The 14,522-nt window shown below is 45.1% G+C and overlaps 1 protein-coding gene and 2 pseudogenes across 1 annotated transcript; 2 read left to right on the top strand and 1 right to left on the bottom strand.

The window, feature by feature from the left end:
- Positions 1-41: 41 nt before the first annotated feature.
- Positions 42-4,958, bottom strand: LOC133918330 (spliceosome-associated protein 130 A-like). Its single transcript, XM_062362168.1, has 3 exons — positions 1,787-4,958; positions 851-1,342; positions 42-595 (listed from the first exon to the last, which is right to left on the bottom strand). Exons 1-3 carry the CDS (start codon positions 4,847-4,849, stop codon positions 458-460), a joined length of 3,693 nt encoding a protein of 1,230 aa, XP_062218152.1. The 5' UTR covers positions 4,850-4,958; the 3' UTR covers positions 42-457.
- A 2,223-nt stretch (positions 4,959-7,181) lies between these two features.
- On the top strand, positions 7,182-11,050 carry LOC133918329 (serine/threonine-protein kinase Nek4-like; annotated as a pseudogene).
- Positions 11,051-11,354: 304 nt separating this feature from the next.
- On the top strand, positions 11,355-13,937 carry LOC133917304 (large ribosomal subunit protein uL3c-like; annotated as a pseudogene).
- The last annotated feature ends 585 nt before the right edge of the window (positions 13,938-14,522 follow it).

The raw sequence follows: 14,522 nt of genomic DNA, 5'->3' as shown, positions 1-14,522 counted from the left end.
TAGCAGATGTAGCAGTAAGGAATTCCATCAGCAACACGATCTGAAAGGAGTAACACCGAGGCATCTAGCACTTTGAAAAAAATGCTATGGTACAATAGGAAAGTAGCCACCGCCTACCGCGGCGCCTACATCAAGCCAAGTGACAAACAGTGTAGACATCAGCTGAGTCTGCTCTAAGAGATACAAAAAACCATTATGGTGCAGTAACGAAATCTGTGCTTTGCTTTGCTCTAAAACGCAGACTGGACCTGTTAACATCAGCAAGGAAGGATTGTACAAATCACATCACAAGGGATTAACACCTCTCCACCTGACCCAAAGAGCTTGCTCTGAATTTGTTGAATGCTGAATCACATCTTAAAGTGCCACAACAGCTCAAACGAGATGCGATTTTTACAGCAACAACCACCGGACAGTTGCATTGCACTACCTAGTTCTTTGACACTGTGCCGTGGGCTTAGATGATTTTGTTCCTGATGTCTTCTAGCTTCTTCAAGATTTCACCAGGAGTTCTGTCAAGCTCATCGGCAATCTTCCTCTGCATATCAGCTGGGAGGGAGGGATACTGCTCACAGAGATCACCATCGATCACATCCTGTGACAGAGAACAGGATACATCAGTAACAGCGTATTTCAAACTGCATCTGCAGTTCAGCTGAAACGACAACCAAATAAATTTCATGGACTAATGTGAACATGTTCTATCTGATTCTGGATCTTTGGTTTTGTCAGCAATGGCTTCACAGTGCATTAAAAATTGGTAGCACAGTGGACATAATGACATTATAGAATCAGAGTAAATCACCTGGCTCACAAATACAATATCAAGAAAAGGGATGAGACATTTTACCTTCACTGGAAAATAAGCAGATCTGTAAGCCATGTGATCTCTTCCACATAATGGTGGATGCTCCTGACGGAGATGCATCTCCAAGTGTGAGAAGAAGTCAACATCTTCCCTGGAGGTGAATGCAAACAGTGCTCCCACACTGCCCATCACAGTCCCATAAATAAGACATTCACCTCCACCAGGAATTAAAGAGGCCTTCTGCAAACATGTGACAACATCACCAACGTGAAACTGCACAATTTCCTCAACTTTGTTAGGGGCACCATTTAACTTCCCTTGCTCCCACTTAATCTTGCCTCCAGTTGGGTCTTCTTCAATCTCATCCGAGATATCTTGAGGAAGACGAGCAAAATATATATTCCCAAACTTATCTGCTCCAGCCACAGTGTCAAAATCTACTTGTTGTGCTGCTGTAAGCCACCTGGGAACACTGTCATCAGCGAAGATATACAGTTGGTTTTCATCCCGTCTGTACTTGCAATAATGAAATGACTGCAAGGAAATGGTACCATAAAAAAATATCAGAAATATATTCAAGGAATGAAGCCAGGGTAATCTGGTAAACGGTATACTATTAATTAAACTGAACAATCAGAAAAATTTAATGAAAACACCCTAGAATATACATGGTTTATATCCACAATTCCACCTTACTCAAGTATGTCAGACAATCCACTTCAAACCCTCACATTAGTAAATCAAATCAATCCTGTCTTGCTAAATCTAATTATTATTAACATATGCCACATACTTTAACTCACTGTGAGCATCATAGCTAGGTCTAGAGGTTGACAACTATATCATGTTGCGCATAAGTTAATATTTGATAACTTGTCTTCTTGGCTACACCTAGACACTTAAAAGTTAAAACATATCCATGTGACAAACTGACAAACAGGGGAAAGCAACAAAACTGAACAAAGATTGAGAGGATACCTCTTGCATATCACCAACATAGATCCTATCACGATAGGTATGAATGGACACTATTGTCCTGGGAAAAAGCTTGTTTTCACATTTCCTGAGCAATTTTCTCTTCCCCAGATCATATAATCTGAGCACTGAACCAACACCTGCAAGTAACCGTCCCTGGAACTGGCACAATGCAAGAGGTACTTCCTCCACTTGTGTCTTGTGTAGAAGTCCGAGTGACCTCCCTTCATCCACAAACTTGTATATGTGGATGAACCCACCAGCGAGGCTCCTCTTTGGCCAGAACTGCAATCCTTTGGCAGTGCCAACAGCCAGGAGAGTACCGTGCTCCTTATCATGGAAATTGACAGTGCAAATACTGACAGCTGCCTCATTGTCTTGCAATTCCAGCAGACAAGTCGTGTCCCTACTCCTTGGATCAAGGATCCTAATGCAGGAAACCCACCTCTCCGATTCTGCCTTTGGATAACCATACTGTTCATCAGGAAATGTGCTGCCCTCCTCAGCACCATATTCTTGACCATCACCATTCTCCATCTGATCCCCGTTATTCGCATTTCCATTTTCCACTGCACCAGAAGCCTCAAGGCACTCTTTTTTAGCAGCTTCTCGCTCTTCTGCGCTGAATGCACCCTTATCGCTCTCAATGACAGCAAGATATTTTTTCTTTGGTAGAATCACAAACTTCCTTGGAGTGTAGCGCAGTGGGATGGCAGTTTCATTGAAAGTCTCTCCTAGGCGTTCAATGGTGAAAATACGAAGGGCGTCTCCAGCAACAGCAACAACACCTTCTGAGCACTGATCAGAAGAAAAGGATGCGGCAGATTCAAGTGTATCGCAGGACAATGGTGTCAAGAGGAAGTGACCTTGATGGATATAGCCCAGCCAGGGACGGCTGGACAGGCAAAGCATTGCTTGGCGGTGGCTAACACTACAGGGGAACAGCTTTGGAGGTCTCAGACCAAGGAACCGAGACCGTGTGTCTGACAGCTGACCTGTGACCATGTCAACATTGGTCCGGAAAAGGACACCATTCTGCAAGCCAGCGTTGAGGAAAAGGTTGGCGGGATACTCTGCACCATCCTCGACACCAACTGATGCCTGGACCTCCAGGAACAGGAGTGACTCTGGGGCCGATGAGACACTTTGGACGCTTAGAGGCTGTAAGCAGTCATCAGGGTCCAGGGAGAGGATACGAATGGTGTTATCATAGGATCCTACTGCAAGGAATCTGGACCTTTGCCTCCCCTCAGGGACCGGCGCAATGGCCAGGCATGCAACATCACCAGACATGTCCTGCTTCTCCACCTCCATGAGTTGACCTGTCATGTCCATCTCAAAATAAATGAGCTCTCCACCACTGAGGGCGATTACCACCTGGAGCCGGTTTGATCCAACCTTTGTAATAGTTTTCTTTCCAGGAGTCCTCCATTCATTGACACGGCCATCCTCCCTAATATGCCTTATACCATTTGGGTGGACCTGCATCAGAGAGTCCTCACCAAGGAGTGTGACTGCAAGAGAGTGTGTGGTGTCCAGGAACTGGCTGTCGCTGACTTCTTCAATGGTCTCACCAATAGAAAGCACAAGTGTAACATTAGCAAAAGACACAACAATGTAGGCATCAAACATGTCATTGATATTCTTCTTGACAGTCCACACAGCAATAGGCTCGGCAGGAAGCATTGATCGGGCCATCTCACTGATGGCAAGTCCAGGCCTCAGGATGCGCAGAGTGGAGCGTGGACCACGGCCACAGGCAGTAAACACCTGGGGTGTTTCCTCATCAAATAAATTCGCAATACGCATATCCATGACTGGCATGAGGCTCTCAATCTCGTCTATGCGGATGAGGTTTTTGAGTGCCCTTGGTTGAAAGAAAACTGGTTGGAACCCCTCCTCTGTTTCCATCAGTGTTGCTGACGAGGACTCGACATCCGCATCCCGACCAATATCACGAAATTGGTAAAGTGCATGGTTGCCAAACTCAGAAGTGGCAAAGAGGAAACCCGATCGCAGCACACAGATAGCCGATGCCACAGGTATGGTGTCGAAGTACTTGATCCTGAGCTCACTAACAGTATCACCACTATGTTCAAGGTCGACCTTGAAGATGTCACCATACTCAGTCTGTAGTAAGAAGAAGAATAAACTCTTCTGTCTGTGTGTAGCAGCAGCAACGATGAGGACACCACGCTCAGCCGGGAGGTCAGCACGGCGTGGAATAACAGCGCGAATCTCTGGGTGCCCCTGGTTTCGGTACAGCACGAAGTTGTCACAGCATACAAGAACCCCGCTCGGACCGTCACCTCCACCAGGGACAGTCACAAGAAGATTGGCACCATTATCTATCGGCTCAGAGGCCTTGCGGGAGACATGGTTGAGACCCAGATCAAGCTCGTAGAAGGTGAGGAGCTTCTGCGCCTGGTTAGCAGCCTGCCCCGTGGGGTCGCGGTCAGACTCAGCGTACTCGAGCTCGATGGCGGAGAAGATGGGGTTGTCGAATCCGCAATCCAGAGCGGCAAGGGAGAAAGTGAGCGTGTTGGACTTGTGCGCCTCGAGCGGGGACGAGATGGTGAGGCGCGCGGCGGCATCCCGGTTGAGGACGTAGACGAGCTTCTGCTTCTCGAGCGCGGCGATGCAGAGCGCGCGGCCCTTGGGGTCGACCGCGAGGAGCTGGCCGGGGACGATGCGGCGGCACCCGGATTTGCCGAAGGTTTCCTGGTGCACCTTGTCGAGGCGGTTGCGGTCAGGAGAGTACTCGAGGATGACGAGGCGACCGGAGTCGGAGCCGACGACGAGGTAGTCCTTGGTGGCGCCGGTGAGGCGGAACTGCGCCAGCGAGCGGATGACGCCGAAGACGTCGACGGAGAGAAGCGTGCGGAGGCGGCCGGTCTCCGGGTCAGTGCGGAGGAGGTCGAGCGTGCTGCCCCGAGCGACGGCGATCTCCTGCGTGGAGGCGGACACGGAGGCGGACGCCTTCTTCGAGTCGCGCCCGCTGAAGCTACCGATGACGGCGCACACCGCCCCCGTCGCGCGCTGCAGCGTCAGGCTGTAGAGGTACATGGCGGGTAGCCTCCTCTGGTGACGGAGGAAGCGGCTGCGGCGTCGGAGTTGGGGGGGGGGGGGGGGGGAGGGAGATCTAGGGTTTTAGAGCGTGGCGGTGGGCGGGCGGTGCTCGAATGGTGAGGAGACTCGGCAACTTATCAGATCCGAGCCAGACTCCGACCGGGACGCTGTGGCTTGGTGCCACCACGTTGCGATTTGGGTAGGACGACCCAAGCTCCCCTGACCATCCGATTTTTCCCTTTCCTTTTTAATGACACCGTCCGATCTTTTTTTTCGTTACAAGGTAACCCATATCCATATGCAATATTACTCACGCAGACCGCACATAAAATGGCTCCGGGCCATTTGACTATGTGGAACCACTCATTTTTGCTCGACATTTTTGTTGAGGTCAGCTGGCCTGAGCTATTATCTTTCTTTTGTCAAACATCACATGTTCAGATTTTGGATCCATATACTCAGCCGATATTACACTCAGCTATTTAGCTCCTTACTATTATAGGATATGCATGTCTAATAGACTATTTATGCGGATGTTTAGCTAAAAAAAGGCTCATATGGCATGAGTCATATAAGGCCATCTCTAACCATATTCCCTTTATTTCGTTCACTTCATAATTTTTCTTTCTGTTTTCATTCTCTTTATTTTCTTTCATCTTCAATAGTTTTCCTTCGAAATTATTTGTAAAAAGAAATGAGAGAGAATCTCATTCTGAAAGAAAAATGACCTTTAAAATCCCTTTCGTAACGAAAAACGTGAAGAAAAATTGTTAAAACGCTAAAAAAACAAAAATTCCTGACGAAAATCCCTTAAAGATAGTCTAAGAGCCCTGTTAGTGGTAGAAAGTATAGTTTCTTATTGCTTGTCTATCTATTCTTCTATCTCTCCTACTTAAAAAAGCAGTAAGGCGTATTCATCCGCTCAGCATATTGCTCTGTCGATTCCTCCATCGTCCGTTCGTCCGCGTGCGCCGACACGTGGGACCGAGCCTGCACCCCTGCCTACACCCGCAACGTCCCAACCGCTCCTCCGCGCCTTTCTCGCCACCTCCTCCCCCTGCGCCGTTGCGGCCCGGGCTCCCCCGCTCTCCCGGGCCTTCCGTGCTGCCACAGTCTCCCGGGTTTTTCGCGCCGTCGACTCTACCACCGTTTGGTCCTGCTTCCTGCCCCGAGACCCCCCCCCCCCCCCCGCGCTTCCACAACCTGCAGTCGGCACAACCCTGCCCTTCCTGCTGCAGCAGTCCGGATCTGCTGCAACCTGCCCAGAAGAAGTCGCCGCCCACCTCCATCCACAGCAGCACTGGTTGCCGCCTCCTTGGTCCTACCTCGAGCAGCAGCGGCCACCTCCTCCCTCCACCACTTCGCTACCCTCTCGATGCGTCGTCACCACCGCGCTGTAGTCTCGGTCCTCCACCACCGCTGTCGACCTGCGTCGCTCGACCCCTTCGCTCACCACACTGCATCCATCTCCTCGATGCATCTTGCCAAGCCACGTCGTCATCACCATGCCCGTCGACGAAAAATCACCCTCTTCGTTAGTAAGTCCAACCTCCTCCACTTCCCGCATCCCGATCACATCCGCGTCTTAGCCCTCCCTCTTGCTGCCTCTCAAGATCAGTCGTTGTCTGAGACTGGATCTCCACGCCACCTGTCGGCCCTCGAGATCTGCAATGGTCGCCGCACCCCTGCCACTCTCCCAACTGTGCCCGAAATCATCCGCCCTCCACCAAGATCCTGACGCTACTGCTCGGATCTAGCTGCCCAGAGCCCCTGGCCGCCTCCCCGAAGCCCCAGGCGCTCCCCAAATTTTGTGTTTCCTGCCAAAACTGGAGGAGAAGCGTCGCTGCCGCATTCGGCGGTTCTGGCCGCTGGCCAATGCAGGTGGAGACCGCCGCGGTAGGTCCCCTATCTCCGCCGGGTTGTGGTTGGTGGGAGCGGTGTGCTTGCTGTGTGCAAATGAAGTGCTGTTACGACATCAGTTGTAAATTTGCCTCCTACTATTTTGGATAACTGGGCGATATATTCTCGTCGAGTAGTTCATCGATTCTCGTGGTTCGACAACTTTCCTGTGCAAGAGCAACATCATCTCTCCTTTCTAAGTGAAGGCACATGTCGTGGATTTGATTGGGTTGCACGTGATGCCAGTGCGCCTTCATCAAAGCTACTTGCCTGTTTGGCTTATTAGGTGTTTGGGTTCTTTGTTTGCAGAGCTTGCTTAGGATGTGAAGGTGTTTGAGCTGCAGGTGGGCTGGATAAATGTGATTCGTTCGGGTTCTTTGAGATTGACATATACCTGTCGCGAGTTGCTGTTGTAAACCTGTGATAGTTCTGTTACGGATTGGGGCTCATGGAGTCGCGGATGGATCAGTATGAGATCATGGAGCAGATTGGTCGTGGCGCATTTGGTGTTGCCATCCTTGTTAATCACAAGATTGAGAAGAAGAAGTATAATATAGCACCCATCCATCAGTTGGCTTTCTCCCTTCAATTAGGTGACTGTATGCTTGTCTTAATTGTAGGTATGTTGTGAAGTAAATCCGGCTTGCAAGGCAGACAGAGTGTTACCGCAAGTCTACCCATCTAGAGGTTGGTAGAAATGTGAAATTCTTAGGTTTTGTTCTTGATTCACTAGGTGTGCTTTGAGGATTTGATAGGAGAAAATGCAAATTATAGATGACTCTGATTGCTCAGCGACAGCACCCTTACATTGTTTGATTCAAGGAGGCTTGGGTTGAAAAGGTTTATAAATTTAGGAACTTGTTCTTACTATATTTCTTCTATCTGAGCTTGTTTAGTTGACAAGGTGAGTTATGTAGGGTTGCTATGTCTGCATCGTCACAAGATATTGTGAAGGTGGAGATATGTGAGTGTGATTTAGCGTTTTGGAGGTTAGTCTTTTCGTTGCCATATATAGATTGTATTATGGCTCACTTTCCTCTTGTACCACAGGGATGATTTGTCTTTTCTGTTGGTCTGATTGAAGGAAGAAAAACATCTAACACTATGATCATAACACTGAATAATCTTCAGATATTTCTGAAATGATTTGGTCAGTTGGTATTAGCTGTTGACTACTTGCACTCGAACTATGTCTTGCATCGTGACTTGAAAGTAAGTTGCAATGGGTAGAGCATCATCAATTCATCATTGTCAATTTTTATAGCAGTAGATGGTAATGCTTCTTCCTCATAATTGCAGTGCTCCAACATATTTCTCACCAAAGACCAGGACATACGCCTTGGTTAGTTTCTTATAACAAATACAATAATGCAAGTTTGTAGCTGACATGTTACATTTGTATCTTGTAATGCTTTGTTTTATCAAGTTACAAATATTATCTGTTTTGCATGCAGGAGATTTTGGCCTAGCCAAGACTTTAAAGGAAGATGATCTAATTTCATTGGTATGACCGTCCTTCATGTTTCCTTACTTTCCTATTTGTTTCCGCCAAAACATTGTGCTTCATCTTAAATTTTCCTGTTTTGAGGAAAAAACATTTACTAAGTTATGAATCACTCATACCGTGCATCACTCATACCGTGCAAGCAAAGACACTAACCATGGCAGCATGCAGCTTATCATGACTCATGATTCATGACTATATCCCTTGTACCACTTATATTTGGATTATTTTCCTTTTTACCACTCGACTGGAACCTCATTTCCTTTTTTGCCACTGGATGGGCTTTGGGGCTTTGAGCCCAAAATTTCAGTGAGAGACCCTAGGGGCAAAAAGGAAATTCTAAGTGACAAAAGGAATTAAATTTCAGATCCAGTGGCAAAAGAGAAAAAAAAATCCCTTTATATTTCTTCCCATATTTACCATGAACCATGTAGACATGCAGGTTCATCTCACGGAAACATATGAAGTCATAATTCTTGTTCTATGCTCATACTCTAACTGGCAGTACCGTGCTTTCTTTAGGTCGCTGGAACACCAAATTACATGTGCCCAGGGCTGCTAACAGATATTCCCTATGGATTCAAGTCAGACATATGGTCTCTTGGTATTTCATATTGTCTGACTCAGTTCTCTTTATAATATAAGATATTCACATGACTGCTTATTAATTCCAATTTTCTAATTTAACATGTATGCATCTGCATAGGATGTTGCATGTATGAGATGACAGCTCATCGACCCGCCTTCAAGGCTTTTGTGAGTTCTCATTAGATTTTATTTCTTGCTACAATGATTACCCAGAAGTAGATTTCCTTGGTTGATATGAGTTGGAAATTTCCCCTTCCATGGTACATTACATAAAAAAGGTTGCAAACAAAACTAGAGGATTCCCTACATGTTCCTGTCTAATTATTACATGCAAAATGATATACATTAATACATCATATTGTGATCTTAGAACTAGCTGATGTAAGTCAAAATACCAGTTGAAGTGTTGGCAATGATAATATCAAATAGTAAGCTTAGTGTCACAGTAGAGTGCATTTTTTTCATTGTTAAAATTTATCTGTGTGTTTTAACTCCTGAACCTGCCAAATATATCACGGAAAATGGTACTGTAGATTCAGGAAAAACTAAGGGCAAGACACCACCTACTACTACTAGACGCCCTAGCCCTCGGAGGCAAGCTGGAGTAGGGACTCCAAGCCTCCCAGTCACAGTGACAAAATGAGTTCATACCAAGGTCATGCCAGAGAGTGAGAAAACTCCACAGCAACTTTCCCGTGGCCCAGATAATGCTCTCGCTCTCGGTGATCTTCCATGTAATAATGTGACAATGTCTACAAATCCTAAAGGACATCATATGAAGCTTAACACTCCACAAGCAAAATTAGCAAATCTTTGGAAATTTTTCACTGTAGCATCCAAGGAAGACAACAGTGCTTGCTCAAGTTCTACAATTGGTTGTACTGAAAAGATGGACCATTCTGAAATATCTTAACCTAATTCACCAGTCTGCTTGATTTCACCATGTACAGGCTCTGCACCCAACACTGTCAGAGAAGACGATGACTTAAGCACCATACCATGTTTCAGAATATTTGGTGCTATGCTATACCACGAGCATGTGGTCTAGGCACGCGTGGCAGGAGCCGTGAATGTATGAAGAGACCATTTTTTACATGCATTTATCGTTTGGCCTACTTACTTTCTGTGTGGTGTGTTTTGATTGTTTGCCTGTTACTATTGATGGGAATTGAAATGTATGGGCTGGGAAACTAGATTGAAGTTGTATGAGCATGTGGTCTATGGCATGCACCAATTCTGGCTGTCGGTCGTGGTAATTCTGTAGATTTTTGTTTAACAAATTTTTGACGCCCGTTGCAACGCACGGGCAGAAAACTAGTTCTAATATAAAAGACAAGAGTTGTGTAGGGAACATTTAATCTCCACTGTCAATCGCTTTTGATAGTAAGGTCTAGATTTAGAGTTAGTCCCCTACTAAAATTAAGAAGCTAATTAATGCTCCTCTCTATAAGTTATGTATTAATCTCACTCCTAAATTAAGGAGCTAATATCTGCTACCCTCTACTTATAAATTATAGGATTAAATAGAAGAAAATAATTAGCGTGCATTGTTTCTATAATATATAAATATATTCAATTTTGCAAAATTAATTATGATTAATTGTTATATTGACTCGAACACACCACTTTACAAATTCAAAGATAGTATGATTTATTTATTTTTTTGTCTCTGCCTCTCGTCGGTCGGCTACGTTGGAGGCAGGCCGACGCCGCCTTGGCGTGATGGACGCTCGGAGCTGCCGCTGTCAATGCCACATATTCGCCATGGTGGATTAGGGCATCGTCAACGGTCGGCAAGGGCGCAGACGACGCGGCCGCGTGCGGAAGCCGTCACCGCTTTCAAGGTGCAGACGGGGCATGAGCCGCCACCGCATCTGAGCCAAAGCGGCCGACAGGCTAGTACTGCTGGTGGATGTCACCACCTCCACTGAAGGCGGCCATAGGGGGTGGGCCAGATGAGCCAAGGCCGGTAAACTATGGGTCTTTGGGCCTCACGAACTGAGCGGCACGGCCCATTGACAACCAATCCGGGGGATGTGAGCCCAATACAGCCAACAATTTTGCAAAAAAGACACTCGTAATTCTGCAAAATTATAAAAAGACCCTTGGAATTTCCAAACATGTCCTTGAGGACCCAAAATTACAACAATGCCCCTATTTTCCCCTAGAATTTATGCAATAGTCCTAAAAAATAAAAATAGGTCCTTTTGGATGTAATATTAAATAAACTTCTGGAATTTACAGTTCAATGTTTTAAGGCTTTAAACATATTATAATTCACATGTTTAACCATGATTATATTCCGGTAGTATGTGTTTAATTCCGAAAATTATTTTCTACTTTGTTTCAAGTGTAAAATTTATTTTCTATACGTATTCAAATAGTAGAAATTCATATTAAACATGTTTATGGTCTAAATTTGCCACTTTGTAACAATTTTATCCATGTTTTACTTTTGGACACCTCAGCGTCATATGTCTTGGCATGTTATTGTATTTAAATGCAGGAAACATGCACCATGGACATTTCATGCGGAAGGGACATTCCATGAAGTTGAAGTTTGGAGGATCAAATTATCCAATGTTGGAAGATGACATGTTGAGATATTTTGATTTTCATGACCTCATGAGTACAATCTCAGATGGTGGGAATCCATGTATCATCGAGAAACACATGACATGTAGCTACCTTAATGACGTGATGGAACAACAATTAGTTGATTGATTCAAACATGTGGAGGATCCACTGTTTATGTAGACAAAGATTTGGTTAGCATATGGCTTTCCAGTAGGGTATGGCATCATCCTCTTACTCAACCTAAAAAGAAGCCCATCCAAAATAATCAATTCAAGCCTATTAAAAAGAATCATGTCAAGCCAGCCCAGAAACAAGGTACAACAAAAGGGAGAACAACGTCAGCAAGCTAAATCTAGGAAGAAGAAGAGAAAGACAAGGGATACCTCCAAGAGTGAGACCAATGCTACTAGTTTTTCCAAAGAAATTAAAACTCCAACTAAGAAACCTTCTCTAGCCTCACACATGAATTGTGTTGAGTCAAGGATTCTCCTTTTTGCAGTTTGTGCATGGAAAAACACCAAATATTTTCTACTTGTGAAAGTTCAGTTACGTTGTTTATGTACTAATTTCACCGCATATTGCTATGGGTCCACAACATAAATTAGAAATTTACATTGGATTTGAGTCTCTGTCTATACTCAAATACTTGGAACCCATTACAGGTGATCTGCTTAAGGCAAGATGTGTTGCTTCGATCTTTAATAAAGAACTATTCCTAGTATTAGGGGGAGGAAATGACCTTCAGTATATTGATCCACATACAAAAGAAATCGAGACAGAGGTCTAACATATAATTGATTTGCAAAATCTTGTAAACAAACTGGCAGGTTCATTCACGGTTCATAATGAAGTAACACGGTAGCATATACTTACAAAAGAGAGTTAAACCACCTTACGTAAAAGGCTCAATCTGTGACTCTTCCTTCTTGCACAAGAAAATGGGGAGACCACCTAGTTCTAAGGATCTCATTCCATGGAGATATTCGCTAAAAAGATGCAAGGAACAGTGGTAGAAACTCTGTATGAATGATTTGATCATGAATAATGGGCATCTAGTGGACATGCCACTCAATGCTAATACATTGAGAAATACACATGATTAAGGGGGATGCACAACTTGTAAGATTAGGGCAACAAAACAATCAGGTTCAACCATATTGGAAAATGATGGTGAATTAATTGATTTGAACCATCCTCCAACTATATTGGACAAGGAGTTTACTATAAAATACCTTGGATCCGGAGAAATCTTTTTCAAACAAATGTGTGCTAATAGCTGTTGCTCTGCCAATATGATTGTATTCCATATGTAAAGTCCGGATCTGAAACCAAGGACTATTGTAGAGTGCAAAAGTTACTCAGATTGGGATAATAGAAAAATACAATTAAGACATAACTAATATCATTAAATAAGAGGGAAGTCTTTAGACCTGTGGTAAAGACCCCTTCGAAACATCCTTGTTTTTACAAGGAAACTTGAAGCTCCTTATTGTTACAAAGGAAACTTTAGAGCATCCTTCTAATAGGCATCTCCACTATAATGGACACTTTATGCTGAAAAATCTTGTTCATCTGACCTTACTTTTTCCACGACTATCTAACCTAGAGTATTATGGCTAAAGGCCACGATTAAAAATTCACAAAGCTAGATTATTTTGTTTGCAAACATCAGGATCGCGGCAAACATCAGGGTCGCCCTCCTTGAAGAGCTCTCTGCGGCACCTCCAGGAGTTCCGGCTCACTACTGTTGACCTGTTCGAGCCCGACCAGCCGCTCAACTTCGCCGAGCTCTTTAAGGAGGGCGACCTCGTCGACGTCTCCGGCAACTCCATCGGCAAGGGGTTCCAAGGTACAGTAATTTCACACCTCCATTTGCAATGCCAACGCCAACACTTATCCGCATTTCTCGCCTCGCATAATACCATTTCATTTTCTGGACAATGAAGTTAGCAACACCGAAATGTTACTTGCAATTCTTGCTCGCAATGCCGATGACATCCACGCCAACGCTTGCCTCACTCTTGATTGGTTTGTGAATTGTGATGGGTGCAAGCACTGTAAATGAGCTGAAAATTGCAAGATTTGCAATGCCACTCTTGCGAGGCATGTGTGCTATCCTATGATGTTCTTCATTCGTTCGCGATTGCTTGTGACATTGCACAGGTGGCATCAAGAGGCACAACTTCAAGCGCGGGCTGATGACGCACGGTTCCAAGAGCCACAAGCAACTGGGTTCCATCGCGGGGATGACACCGGGGTGGGTGTACAAGGGGAAGAAGATACCCGGGAGGATGTGAGGAACCAAGACCAAGATCAGGAAGCTCAAGGTTGTCAAGATCGACAATGACCTCCGGGTCCTCATGATCAAGGGCGCCATGCCGGGGAAGCTCGGGAACCTTCTCTGCATTGCGCCTGCCAAGATCGTCGGCAAGAACATCCCCAAGAACTAGATTTTTGCTGAATTTGAGTGTTTCATACCTTGTTGCGAACTGATGTGTTACTTTGACAGTTGCCGATTTTTGTTTCAGATTGGTAAAGCTAGTCTTCATATATGATTGTGTTATCCTCCACGCTGTATTCTTCAAATTCTTTAGGATAAGAGCTAATTGAATCCCCATCCTATGCTTATGTGACAAATTTGCAAACAATTCTATTGTTGTTGGGGGAAAAAAGTTCCCCGGACAAAGTGCAACGAGAGCCCCGCTCATCAGAGGGGGTTTAAGCTCGACGATGGCCCATAGCCTTGAGGAGAGAAAGAAAGAGAGTGTGTATCGGAGGGGATAAATTTTTGAGTCCCCCTCTCCTGGCTCTTGGGTGCTTATTTTATAGAAAGAGTTGGCACAAAAAAATATCACATTGCCTCTAAGATATTTTGTTACAATTATGTATATAGGAGGGTATTTGGTGTTTTTTTACCTTCTTACATGTGACGTGGTAATTAAGGCACTAGATTGCTACAGTGATTTAAATATCTTAGGCTGGGACGTTTCCCCCAACAACATCCCTTCATCCGCCAGTTTCGAGGTCCCAAGGGGCGAGCGGATGTATAAACTAGCACCAGCATTTTGAAGTCAGGCTATTCCAGATTGTTCACTGTCGTTG

Source organism: Phragmites australis, chromosome 5, assembly GCF_958298935.1.
Source record: "Phragmites australis chromosome 5, lpPhrAust1.1, whole genome shotgun sequence".
NCBI classification, from domain to species: domain Eukaryota; kingdom Viridiplantae; phylum Streptophyta; class Magnoliopsida; order Poales; family Poaceae; genus Phragmites; species Phragmites australis.
Note: the sequence above shows the minus strand (reverse complement) of the source record. Positions and strands in the feature narration are given on the sequence as shown.